Source organism: Pseudopipra pipra, chromosome 25, assembly GCF_036250125.1.
Source record: "Pseudopipra pipra isolate bDixPip1 chromosome 25, bDixPip1.hap1, whole genome shotgun sequence".
NCBI classification, from domain to species: domain Eukaryota; kingdom Metazoa; phylum Chordata; class Aves; order Passeriformes; family Pipridae; genus Pseudopipra; species Pseudopipra pipra.
This window is the reverse complement of record NC_087573.1, coordinates 1,428,384-1,440,502: the sequence shown is the minus strand read 5'-3', so window position 1 is coordinate 1,440,502 and position 12,119 is coordinate 1,428,384. Positions and strand designations below refer to the sequence as shown.

At 62.6% G+C, this 12,119-nt stretch overlaps 1 protein-coding gene across 1 annotated transcript; it reads left to right on the top strand.

Annotated features, from left to right (window-relative positions):
• Positions 1-2,623: 2,623 nt before the first annotated feature.
• Positions 2,624-12,067, top strand: ETNK2 (ethanolamine kinase 2). Its single transcript, XM_064636156.1, has 8 exons — positions 2,624-3,199; positions 6,911-7,170; positions 7,651-7,788; positions 8,992-9,134; positions 9,246-9,329; positions 9,788-9,957; positions 10,597-10,670; positions 10,820-12,067. Exons 1-8 carry the CDS (start codon positions 2,639-2,641, stop codon positions 10,890-10,892), a joined length of 1,503 nt encoding a protein of 500 aa, XP_064492226.1. The 5' UTR covers positions 2,624-2,638; the 3' UTR covers positions 10,893-12,067.
• Positions 12,068-12,119: the final 52 nt, after the last annotated feature.

Here is a 12,119-nt window from a genome sequence, read left to right as displayed (position 1 = left end):
TGCAACACCCTCCCAGCCACTGCCACAGCAGCCACCTGTAGGCAAATCAGGGGCTTTGCCAACAGCAAACAAGCTCTTTCTGCAGGAGATGAGATGCTGTGCGGGCTGCTCAAGCCTCAACCTGCCTTCCCAAGGGGGGTCAGGACCACTGGTTGCACCCCTGGGGACAGGGACAGGGCTGGACATGGCTCCTTGGTCTGTCCCAGAAGGAAGGTGGCTCTGCTGCCCCTGAGCCTGTTTTCAAGGCCATGCTGGCTCCAGCCAACAACCAGAGGCTTGTCTCTGCCCTGGCTGTGTGTAGAGATCCCCCTGGAGCTGCCAGCCCAGTGCCAGCTGGCCTGGAAGGAGGGACAGACCAGTGCTCCCAGCTGGGGGCTGACATTTCCAGTTCTGCGGGAGAGCTGCGGCACTTCCAGCTCCAGCCCAGCAGCTGCAAATCCAAGTGCTGCCCAAAGCCAAGGGCTGTGCAGTGCTCTCCCACCCCCCCAGTCTGACCAGTTCGGGTGCTGTGAGGGCCGTGTCCAGAGCTGAGTGCTGGGAAAGGTGCCTGGAAAGGGGAGTTTGGGCTCCTGAGCAGGGCCTGGAGCGAGTCAGTGTTTCCCCATGGGAGTGCAGCCCCTCACAGAAGCTTCTCACCCTCCTTTCTGCAGCCAGCAGTGACTGCTGATGAGTTCCCAGTGCTGATGAGTTCCCAGTGCTGATGAATTCCCAGGGCTGCCTCTCAGCTGCAGGGATGTTTGGGAGAGGGATGGCACCGAAGCAGTGGCTGCTGTGTGACCTTTCCAGCCAGGTATGCTGCAGCCTCTGCCCCGTTCCCATCCCTCCCTCCATGGATCCTCATTCCCTGCCCTGCCCCACGGCAGTCTTGGAGCGGAGAGGATGTGGCTGAGCGGATGTTTGTCCCTCCTGGGGGAGCCTCTGCAGCCACATAGCATTTAAACCTCTTAATGTTGGGATGCACGACCCTGGGTCTCCAGAGATGGGAAATTCAATGTACCCGAACGTGTGATGTGTTTCTCCCCATCACCTTTGCAGCACTGCTCCATCACGGGGGCGAGGGGAGCGCTGGCAGCTCCTCTTGGAGGCCTGGCAGTGCAGGGAAGGGGCCCCAGCAGCCACAGTATCTCCCTTTCATCCAGCATTTCCTGAGCTCCAGGCAGCTGCTCATCAGCACAGGAAACCCCAGGAGCTGGGAGCAGTGGCAGCCCAGGCAGGGAGGGGTGGGAGGGAGGGCAGAGCTGCCTGGAGACCCTCGACAAGGGGGGATCTGCTCAGGTCAGTGCTGGAGCCACAGCCCGGCCTCTCCACAACCTCCTGGATGTACAGAGATGGTGGAAAGAGCCTCCCTCTCCTTCCTACTGCAGAGAAGCTCCACTTGGAAATAACTAAGCCTCCTCTGCCCTCCCCTACACCACAAAGGCTCTGGTGTGGAGAAGTCTGCAGTGGATGTGAGCTTGTAAATGTGCCGGGTGACTTCAGCCCCCACGCTGGCTCCTGCCAGAGCCCTCAGCTGGAAAACGCTCAGGCTGGCCTGAAATAGGATGTTTTTGTGGATCCAGTTCTATTCCTATTCAGCACGGTTGTTTCAAGCAGCAGGAGGAAAAACGCCGGGGCCGCTTGTGGTGCTGCTCCGCGGCCCCTGAAGCCAGGCCATTAACAGCTCTAATCGCCTGCTCCGGGGGCAATTTCCCGGTGGAAGCGGCAGCCCTGGCTGCGAGGCACCACTAACCCGCCACGGCCCGGATTAGATCGTTCCGGGAGAGCAATTAGGCCGCGCTCAACCCAGCAAAGCGCGGGAGCAATTATGCCCATCCTATTAACACTGACAGAGCTCGCTCTATATTTAGAAACACGGGACCCGGCTGGTGGATTTTTTCCCCCCCTTCCTTAAATGATTTTCCCCAGGTCTCCATGGTCCATTTAGCTGATTTCAGCCGCAGCCAGCTGTAAACTTTGGAGGGGGCATTCTCTGCTCCCAGCCGTGGGCTGTTGTCATTTCCTCTGATAATGAAGCCGGGCTGGAGCCGTGTCCAGGGGCTGCGGGGGCTCCGCCACTGGGCGAGTTCTGCTTTCTCTTTACCCACCAAACCCCTCCTCAGCCCAGCCGTCAATCCCTGTGGGAGGTCAGCACTTGGTGGGCACGATGGCAGCAGGGCTGGAGAGGTTATCCCGATGGGATACATCCCGCCTGGAGCCCTGGGTGCTGCCAGCTCCTCTCGTGCGTGGCATCCTCATCCTTTTTATTCCCAAAGGGATGGAGCGGGGGGCTGGGCAGAGCCCCCGGGATGGCTGAGGGGCTCAGGGGATGGACGGGGAGGCACTGAGGTGGAGAGCACCGGCTGCAGCCCGGTCCCCTGGGATGACTATGGGGTTCCGGGAATGGATGGGGGAGACATCCGGGATGAGGGCAGCAGAGTCCCGGGATGCCGCTGAGGGCCCCCCGGGATGGCTGAGGGGCTCCGGGGATGGTTGTGGAGGGCACCGGCAGCAGGTGCGGTGGTCCCGATCCCGGCCGGGGGTGGATCGGGGTGGGTGCGCTGCCCGGGATCCCGGTGCGGGCGGGATGCGGGTCCGCCGGCGGGTCCCGCTGTGGAGCGGGTGAGATGCGGATCCGCCGGCGGGTCCCGTTGCGGGTTTGATGCGGATCCGCCGGCAGGTCCCGGCGCAGGTGGGGTGCGGATCCGCTGCCAGGGTGTCGGTGCGGGTGGGGTGCGGATCCGCTGCCGGGGTCCTGGTGCGGGTGGGGTGCGGATCCGCTGCCAGGGTGTCGGTGCGGGTGGGGTGCGGATCCGCTGCCAGGGTGTCGGTGCGGGTGGGGTGCGGATCCGCTGCCAGGGTCTCGGTGCGGGTGGGATGCGGGTCCGCCGGCGGGTCCCGGTGCGGGCGGGCGCTGCCGCTGGCGGGGAGGCGGGCGGGAGGCGGGCCGGTGACTCATGGCTTCCCAACGGCGGGCGGCTCCTCCCCGCGCAGCCCCCGGCACATGGGCCGCGGCTCCGGCAGCGCGGAGCTGGCCATGGCCGCACCGCCCGCCCGCTGCCCCGACTGCCCGGGGCCGGGGCCGGAGCGGGGGGGCGGTGGCGGGACCCCCGCCGTGCCCCTCCTCGGCATTGCGGTGGACGAGCGTGACGTGCTGCCCGGGGCGCTGCGGATCGTGCGGGAGATGAGACCCGGCTGGGAGCCGGCCAGGGTGAAGACCAAGGTACGGGGGGGACACACACCCTGCGCAGAGACCCCCCCCCACCCTGAGAACCGGCCGCCGCACCCCCCGCGGGGGTCGCCCAGGGGGGCTGCAGAGCCCGGCCGGGGCGGTGGGTACGGGGTTATAGGGTCCCCCGAGATTAGAGGGGTTCGCCCGGGGGCGGCTCCGGTGCTCACCCTGGAGGGCTACAGGGTCTGCCCTGGGGGGTCTGTGGGGTTCAACCCTGAGGGGTTACAGGGTCTACCCGAGGGGCACTGTAGGGATCATGCAAGGGAGGCTGCAGGGTTCACCCAAGGGGGTCTGTAGGGTTCACCCAAGGGGGTCTGTGGGGCTCCCCGTGGGGGGCTATAGGGCCAGCCCTGGGACAGCAATAGACCTCACTCGGGGGGGCTGTAGGATCCACAGGAGGTGACTGTAGAACCCACCATGGGGGGCTCTAGGACCTGCCAAGGAGGGTGTTATGCACTGTCCCCCCACTTCTGGTTCTTTCTCCCCTCCTCTCTCTGAGCATGACTGGGACCCATCAGATGTGCAAAGGGGTGACACCCCCATCACACACATCCCTACAAGGTTCAGGGATCCCTCAGGTGGCCACTGAGAGGTGACTGTGAGAGCAAGTGTGTCCCCAGGGTCCCTGCGGGCTGCCAAGGTGTGGGCTGAAGGCTGGAGGGTGCCCACAGGAGCAGCTACTCCTGGGAGCTGCTCTGGCTTGGGTGACTTGTTGGCTCTCACCTTTCCCGGGTTGTGTGGGCTGAGCTGCAGTTCAGGTGGGAGTTGGAGTCCAGCTCTGAATCCCTTGCACGGGACAGGGCTTGGCCGTGTGGAGCTGGCAGGGCTTTGCTGGCAGAGCAGGGCTGGCACCTGCCTGGCATGGCAATCCCTTTCCTCCTCCTCACCTCTGCCCAGGGGTACCAGGTCCCTGTGAGACAGGCTGGTGGTGTCTGTGCCCTCAGCAGCCTCCTGGCGACGGGCACTGGAGTGTGGAGGTGCTGGAACTGGGTGCACTCAAACATCTGCACGTGTGTGTGTGTGTGTGTGTGTCCTCTGCAGGCACATGCTTCCCGTGTGCCTGGAGTGCCATTAAAAATGTATTAATAGCCAAGTGTAATTAAATACAAGAAGCTGCAGGAAAATCCATCTGAAAGGGCAGATGGCAATAGGCAGGAAGCTGGGAGCTGGAGTTGTAGGGGCAGGAAATGTCTCGCTCTGTGCAGCGCCCAGCACAGACCTCGGTGGTTGTGGAAGGACCCCGGTATCCAGGCTCTGCAGGCGTTGGAGGGGTCAGTGTTCAACAACAGCTTGTGTGTGTGTTTTTAATTTAAAAATAAAGGGGAAAAAAAATCATAGGGGTTGAGGGAAAACCCTCCCGTTGCGTCTCTCTCAGCTGCTATTGCAGGAGCCGTTGGGGAGGGGACTGGAGCAGTACAGGGTCCTCAGCTGGTTCCCATTAGCATTCCCGGTCCCTTTCCCGGTGCCCTGGAGCTGTGCCCGGTTCACACCACCTCCTTGCCCGGTGTTGGTGCACAGTTGCCTGCAGAGGCTGTACCAGGCTGTGCCAGTGGCACGGGAAAATCTCCCGGAGCTCAGGGCAGGGGGTGGAACACCGGGAGAAGGGTCTGGGTGCTCGGCCTCCCCTGCCTGCCCTCTCCTTGTTGGGGGCTCCAGGTTTGCCCACTTCCCAGGGCTCCTGCTCCTCATCCCTTAAGCACCTCTGTGCCGTGAGTCAGCCCGCTGTGCTCTCAGGGAAGCACACACTCCTCCATCCCTCATCCCGAGATAAGAGCAGCAGCAGCGACCGGAGCCAAACCCCTGCAAGGACTCCGGCATGGCTGGACTTTTTCAGCCTGATTTTGGCAACAAGTTGCCCTGCTGCAGCCTGGCACAGGCTGGGGGTGCTGGGCCAGCCAGCACGGTGGTGCTTTGGGAATGCTGAGGGGTCTCCAGCAGGTGCAGCACCAGGTGTTGGATTTTGCTGCTTCCCTTCAGCGCTTTCGCACAGGGCTCGGCTCTCACTTCGCATTTAATTGCTGCAGAGCTCCTGGTGTGGAGTCACACGCTGCCAGGCGCCTTTTCCTCCGTCCCTGCTGTCACACAGCTGCAGCAGGGAAGGATTTGGGCTGGTAGCAGGGTGGCTGCAGTCTGGATCCACAAGGAATAGCACCAGGCATCTCCCAAGCAGCTGCGCTCATTCCTTGGGAGCTGGAGGAGCTGCCGCCTCCAAAGCAGGCGAGCCCCTGCGTGCAGGTTGCTGAGGAACCACGTGTGCGTCTCCAAAGTTAGTGGCCTGGAATTCAGGGGGGGATAAGGCTCGGTAATCCCATTAAACCTGCTGGAAAGGGCTGATCGGGCCGTCGGGCAGCAAAACCAAAGCAGCACAAGGACTTTGCTGAGCATCTCGAGGTGGAGCCGCTCACCTGCGGCTGAGAGGGGACAGTTTTCTGCGTGGATGGGCCGCGGCACCTCTGCTCCCTGAATTTCCAGCCTCTGGGGCCTGGCAGGACAAGGAGAGGAGGGCCGAGCGTGGCACCATGGTAGAAACACAGATTATCTGCCCTGGGAAAAGCAGCTTGAGAGGGTTCAGCCTGTCCCAGCAGCCCCCCAGGATGAGGTGGCTGCCTCGCCGCGTGCTGTGCTCCCCCCAAATCCACCTCCAGCTGTGCAGCAGGGGCCGTGAGCGCCGTCTGACTTCAGGGGTCTCATTCCGGTGCTTTGAGTTCCCCCTCGGGAGGCTGCACGGGGAGCCCTATATATAGGCACCCTATATGGGAGCGTGGGTTGCTGAGTGGGATGTCTAAAATTATCCATCCCACCCCCGGGCTCCGCGGCTGCCGGAGCACGAGCCCTCACCCCCCTCCTGCTCCGCCAGCATCACACCTGCTCCGGCTCCCCCATCCCAGAGGGAGGAAGGAATCATTCCCATGTGGAGCAGCAGCAGGCAGCGGGACCGCGTGGGGCTGAGCACTCCACGGCGCGGGGGGCGATTGGGGCAGGGGTTTCCCGTCAGGTGACGGAGACCCAAAAACCCCTCAGGGGCGCTGGAGGTGACCGAGATCCCGGCGGGATGGGGAGCGGAGCCCGGCAGCAGCCCCGGCATGTGCACGGGCAGGCGGCCAGGCCGGAGCGACGGGAGAACAAAACTCCCTTTCCATCTGCGAGGAGCCGTCAGAGCCGGTGACACGGGACGTCCCCAGCAGAGACGTCCCCGCCTATCAGCGCCCCGGCCCCGCGGGGAGGGTCGGAGGAGGGGATGGGGTGGTGGTGGTGTTTGCTCCGGGTTGTTTTCTGCCTTGCTGGGCTTTCCCCCCCCCTCCCCCCCGTTTCGTGCCAAAAGATTTACGCCGGTTTTTTGGGAGCGATTCCCGGGGCTGCTCCTGTGCCAAGAGTGCTGGCGGCACATCTGGCCTCGGCCATTCCTGAGCTGTTCCTGAGCTGCCAGGTGAAAAAAAGAGCAGGATTTCCACCCAAGCCACCAGCTTGGTGCTGCTGGAGCCTCGTGCCCGTGGCCCCCCGCAGAGCCCCTGTTCACCCCCGAGCCTCCAGGCCTTGCAAACTCATGTCACCTCCCACGGGAGCTGTGCTGCCTCACGCCCTCCTTTGCCCACTCCTGCTGCTGCTGTGCCACTTCCTCCCTGGGATCTGCTGGTGGGAAGGGGTTTCCCTGTCCCCAGCTGGCATGGCTGGGGTGTGCAGGCCACCCTTCTCCCCCCGCAGCTCTTCACGGATGGCATCACCAACAAGCTGGTGGCCTGTTACACGGACGAGGGGATGGCGGACGCGGTGCTGGTCCGTGTCTACGGCAGGAAGACGGAGCTGTTGGTGGACCGGGAGACGGAGCTGAGGAACTTCCAGGTGCTGCGTGCCCACGGCTGTGCCCCCGACCTGTACTGCGCCTTCCAGAACGGGCTCTGCTACCAGTTCCTGCCGGGCATCGCGCTGGGGCCTGACCACGTGCGGGACCCCCACATCTTCAGGTGGGTGGGGGGGACCCCCGTGTCCTCCTCCGGGGAGCCCAGGATGGTGGGATCAGTGCTCCTCTGGTGCTGCTCCCTGTTTCCAGCTCTCCCCTTGCTGCTGTGGCTCTGGAGCAGTGCTGGGGCATTGCTGTGTGTGCAGTCCTGGGCGGTGCTGGGGGATGAATGGGCAGCTGGGTTTGTCACCAGACCTTTAAAGCGTCAGCTTTTGGCGAGTGGAGATTTCCTGGGAGCCACAGCTTGGGGCTGAGCTTGCCCTGGAAAGGTGAACGCTGTCTGAAATGCTCCAGAGGCTGATTGCTGACGTGGGAGGGGGTTTCAGCTGTGCTTAACCCCGGGTTTTTAAACACTCTTTTTGGGGAATCCCCCTCAACACATCCCAAGGGTCTTTTGGGGATGTCCTGAGGGGGATTTTGAGGAGTGCTCTCCTCTTGGGAGCTGCTCAGAACCCCTCTCACCCCTCACCTGTGCTCCCCCCAGGCTGGTGGCTCAGGAGATGGCCCGAGTCCACACCATCCACGCCAACGGGAGCCTCCCCAAGCCCATCCTCTGGCAGAAGCTGCACAAATACCTCACCCTCGTGAAGACAGAGCTCAGCCCAAAGGTATCCAACCCCAGGTAAAGGCAGAGGGATCCCAAAGAGCCAGGCTCTGGCTTGGGCACCCGCTGCCCACCCAGCTCTAAGTCTGTGCAGGTAAAGCCTCTGTGGGAATCTGGGGATGGTTTTGGGGCTGGATCTGGTCACGTGGCCACTTCTGGATCACGATCCCTCCCTGAACCCCAAAAGCAGGTGGGATGGAGACACCTCCAGCGCCTTCCTCCTGCCAGTCTGCAGGTGATTTTTGCCATGTTAGAGCAGAGGCAGCTCAGGGATGTGTCTGGGCAGCATCCAGGCAGGATCCAGCCAGAGCCATGGCCTCCCACCTGCTGTACTAATCCTCCTCCTCCTCCTTGGAATTTAAGCCCAGAATAAGCTGGAGCTCAGGCCGTGCTTAAGGTGGGGATCTGAGCAGCAGGGGTGAGCTGGTGATGAATACTTGAAACCCAGCATAGATTAAAGCAGCCAGTTCCCACTTCAAACCAGTTCATCCCATTTCTGGGAGGTTGGGTTGACCCCAGGTGAGTGTCGGGGTGTCTGGGAAGGATTCGGGCAGCCCCAAGAGGCGGAGCAGGTGAATGAACCCCAAAGCAAGCCAATCATTAACCTGCGGCAGGAGGCAGCAGGGCTTTTCTCAGCACTCCCCCTGCCGCAGGCAGACTTTACCCAAGCCCGTGCCTTCCGTGCGGCCAATTAGGCAATCATTAACGAGCTCTCTTCTTGGAACTGAGACTCCTGAGGTTACTGGGAGGCTACGTGCCCTGGCAGAGTCCAAAACATTCCCGTTGCCTCGGGGTTAGTCGGGTGTTCGAGGAGTGAGCGCTGGGGCGGTTCGGTGGCAGGTCGGGTGAATTTTGGGGGATGGATGTGGTGGTTTAGGGAGAAGGGAAGGGCTGAGGCCGGGCCGTGGTGTCTGCCAGGCTCCCCCGGTACCACGCAGCCAAAGCTGCCCCCTCCCAGCCAAACACAGCCTCGTTAGCCCTCCTTTGTGCCACTGATGGGCTCGTTTACCAAACACACCAAGGGAAGCCTCGTTAGCCCTCCTTTGTGCCACTGATGGACTCGTTTACCAAACGCACCAAACGCAGCCTCGTTAGCCCTCCTTTGTGCCACTGATGGGCTCGTTTACCAAACGCACCAAGGGAAGCCGGGGCAACGCCGCCCCTCTGCCCCCAGCGAGGCTCCCCGAGAGCAGCAGTGACTGCACCCGTCCCCTTCCCCAGCCTCCAGCAGGACGTGCCCAGCCTGGAGACGCTGGAACAGGAGCTGGCCTGGATGAAGGAGACGCTGTCCCAGCTGGGCTCCCCCGTGGTGCTCTGCCACAACGACCTGCTCTGCAAGAACATCATCTACGACAGGACGCGAGGTCTGTGGCGGCAGCTCCGTGTGCCCAGCGAGGGGTCTGTCCCTCGCCCACCCCCCCCGGGGGCTGTCACCTCCGTCCCCCCCCTCACAGCCCCTGTCTGTGCCCCCACAGAGCACGTTCGCTTCATAGACTACGAGTACACGGGGTACAACTACCAGGCTTTTGATATCGGGAACCACTTCAACGAGTTTGCAGGTGAGCTGAGCTCCTCTCCCTGCACCAAAGGTTCTCCCAGCACTGGCAGTGGCTGTCCTGGGGTCTCCCCATCCATGGGGATGGAGGAGGGAGTTGTATCCCCCGTTCCGTGGTGGGAAATGAGATCTCCCCATCTCTGGGGGTGGAGGGGGGAGTTGTACCCCCAGTCCCGTGGTGGGAAATGGGGATGCCCATGGTTAGAGTGATGTGTGAGGGTGGGTGGGTGTCTCTGCTGGTGCTGGGCATCTGGATACATCTGGAATGCAATTCCTCCACGAGCCTGGCTCTTGACCATAAGTCTGGGTGGTGCCTTGAACCAGCAGTCCATCCTTGGTCTGTGCACACCTGGGGTTTGCTCACCTGGCTGTGCATGACAAGAGCCCCGTGGCCACATCACTTGGCCGTGGAGAGTCACCCCTGTCACCCCTGTGCCCCCACTGACCCCCCTCCCCTCTCAGGTGTGAAGGAGGTGGATTATGGCCTCTACCCCAGCAAGGAGACCCAGCTGCAGTGGCTGCACTCCTACCTGCAGGCCTACAAACAGCTCACCCAGGGGGACCCAGGCGGCTCTGGGGTGTCCAGGGAGGAGCTGGAGACTCTCTATGTGCAAGTGAACAAGTTTTCCTTGGTGAGTGGTGGAGGTGGGAAGGAACCCAGGAACGAGGGGTGGAAATGCAGCCCAGGGGATGGGGTTTTCTCTGCTCTTGGGCTTGCAGCTCACCTGGGGAGGATGGGGGTGCAGGTACCAGCCTGGGGGTTTGAGGGCACACTGCCCCAAAGAGCCTGGCAGCACCTCAGAGGCACTGAGCCCCTGGGAAAGGTCACAGACAGCATTGGCTGCCTGCAGCCCCACCGACGTGTGCCAAGGGACAACGTGCCTCTGATAGCCATGGCCTTGGACATCCCTTCAGAGAGGCCAGACATGAGGAAATCCTCTTTGGTAATTGCCATGGGCAGCCTGAGCCAATTTTCTGGAAACTTAGGGCAAAATGTCATCTGGTTTCCTGGCGGGAGGGACATTCCTGCAAGCACAGGGGCTGGTACCCTGAGCACACTGTGTTCAGCATCTTTCCTGCTGCCATCCCTCCCTCCAGCTGGGACCAGCCTCTGGAGGGTACAAAAATACAGGTGTGGGCCAGCCCCCCCCACCCCTCCTGTCATCAGAGCAGTGGGAATTCTGGGGCTGGGCCAGGAGAGGCACGAGAAACTCATCCCGTGGGCAGAGATTCTCCGTGCCTGCTCCTAATCCTTGCTTTGTCTGCTGCAGGCATCCCATTTCCTCTGGGCATGCTGGGGCCTGATCCAGGCTAAATACTCTACCATAGACTTTAATTTCTTAAGGTGAGTGCACCCCGTTTGCTCCCAGCACAGCTCGGTGTTAAACCTCTGGAGCCAGAGGATCCCGGTGGTCCCTCTGTGCCACGGCCGGGGGACACGGGGCTGGGGGGGACAAAGCCCTTCAGGTGTGTCCCTCTCTCGTCTCTTGGCAGATATGCAAAGTTAAGGTTTAAACAGTACTTCAAGATGAAGCCAGTGGTCTCAGCCCTGCAGGTCTCCAAATAGCCCCACTGGCTCCGAGCCCCCGAGCTCTTCCGTCCTCGCTGCATCCACGGCCCCCACATCCCCCTCGCCCTTCCCCACCCTGCCAGGGGTGAGGGCAGGTCCTGACGGTGGGCAGGGGGAGGAGAGGAGCTCTGACCCAGCCACTGACCAAAGGGGACCCTGGACATGCCTGAGACTGGACCATGAGATGCTGGAGAGGCCCCACGGCCCCGGAGAGGCCGCTGCCCGCACGAGGCAGCCCCACCATCGCCTTAACGCCGAGCCCCGCTCGGCCCCGTGCCCGGCACGTCCTGCTGGCACTGCTGCTGCTTGGCCTGGCACCCGGTTTGCTCCCTCTGTGCTGTCCCTGAGGGGCAGAACGGGTCCCTCCTGCCCGCTCAGGAGCCCCCAGAGCTGCCCAGTCACTTTGCTGCCCGGCGCTCACGGTGTGCCCGGCGCCTTTGCTGTGCCGTCCATCCTCTCGTGCCCTGGGTGCCACTGGGGCTCCCACCCCCAAACCAGCACCTTCCCTGGGTCCCTATTGATCCCAGGCATGGGACCCTTTTCCACGAGGGGTGGGAGCTGCTGTGCTCCAGCTCGGGTGGTGTGAAGGAGGAAGGGGCAGAGCCAGCCGTGAGCCACGTGGGTTTGGGGCCAGGGGGCTGCTGTGGGTGGGCCCTGGGTGTCTGCACCCCCTGCACTGGGCTCAGTCCAGGGCTGGCCCTGCCTGTCCCCACGGCCATGGTGTCCCACACCCCCATTGGGTTCATGACTTCCCCATAGCATCCTGTGCTTCCAGAGCAGGGGGCTCCCAGCTCTGCCTTCCCTGACTCCCCAGGGCTGGGGGCATTGATCCTGCCTCTCCACCCTCCCTGTGCTGCTCTCTGGGCTGTGTCCCTGAGTGGGACCCCCTAGGAGGAGGTTGGGCAGAGCTGACCTGCTCTTGGAGCCGGGCACAGCTTCCCCCCCTCAGCACTCAGCTGCTCCCCCACCACAGGCTGTGTGAGGGCTGTCCTGGCCTGCTGAGCACTGTCCAGCTCATCACAGTGGTTGTGGGGGTGCAATCCCTCTGCACCCACCTTGGCTGGTGGCTGTCCCCTCCCTATGGGCACAGGAACCTCCCCCAGCAAGAACCAGGACTGTTGTTGCATCTGTGTTTGTTTCGGTGCAAAATAAAAGCTGCTGGTAGCTGAAAATTGGGGATGGTGGATCTGGGGGGGGGGGTTGTGCATCCCTGGGGCTTGGGGG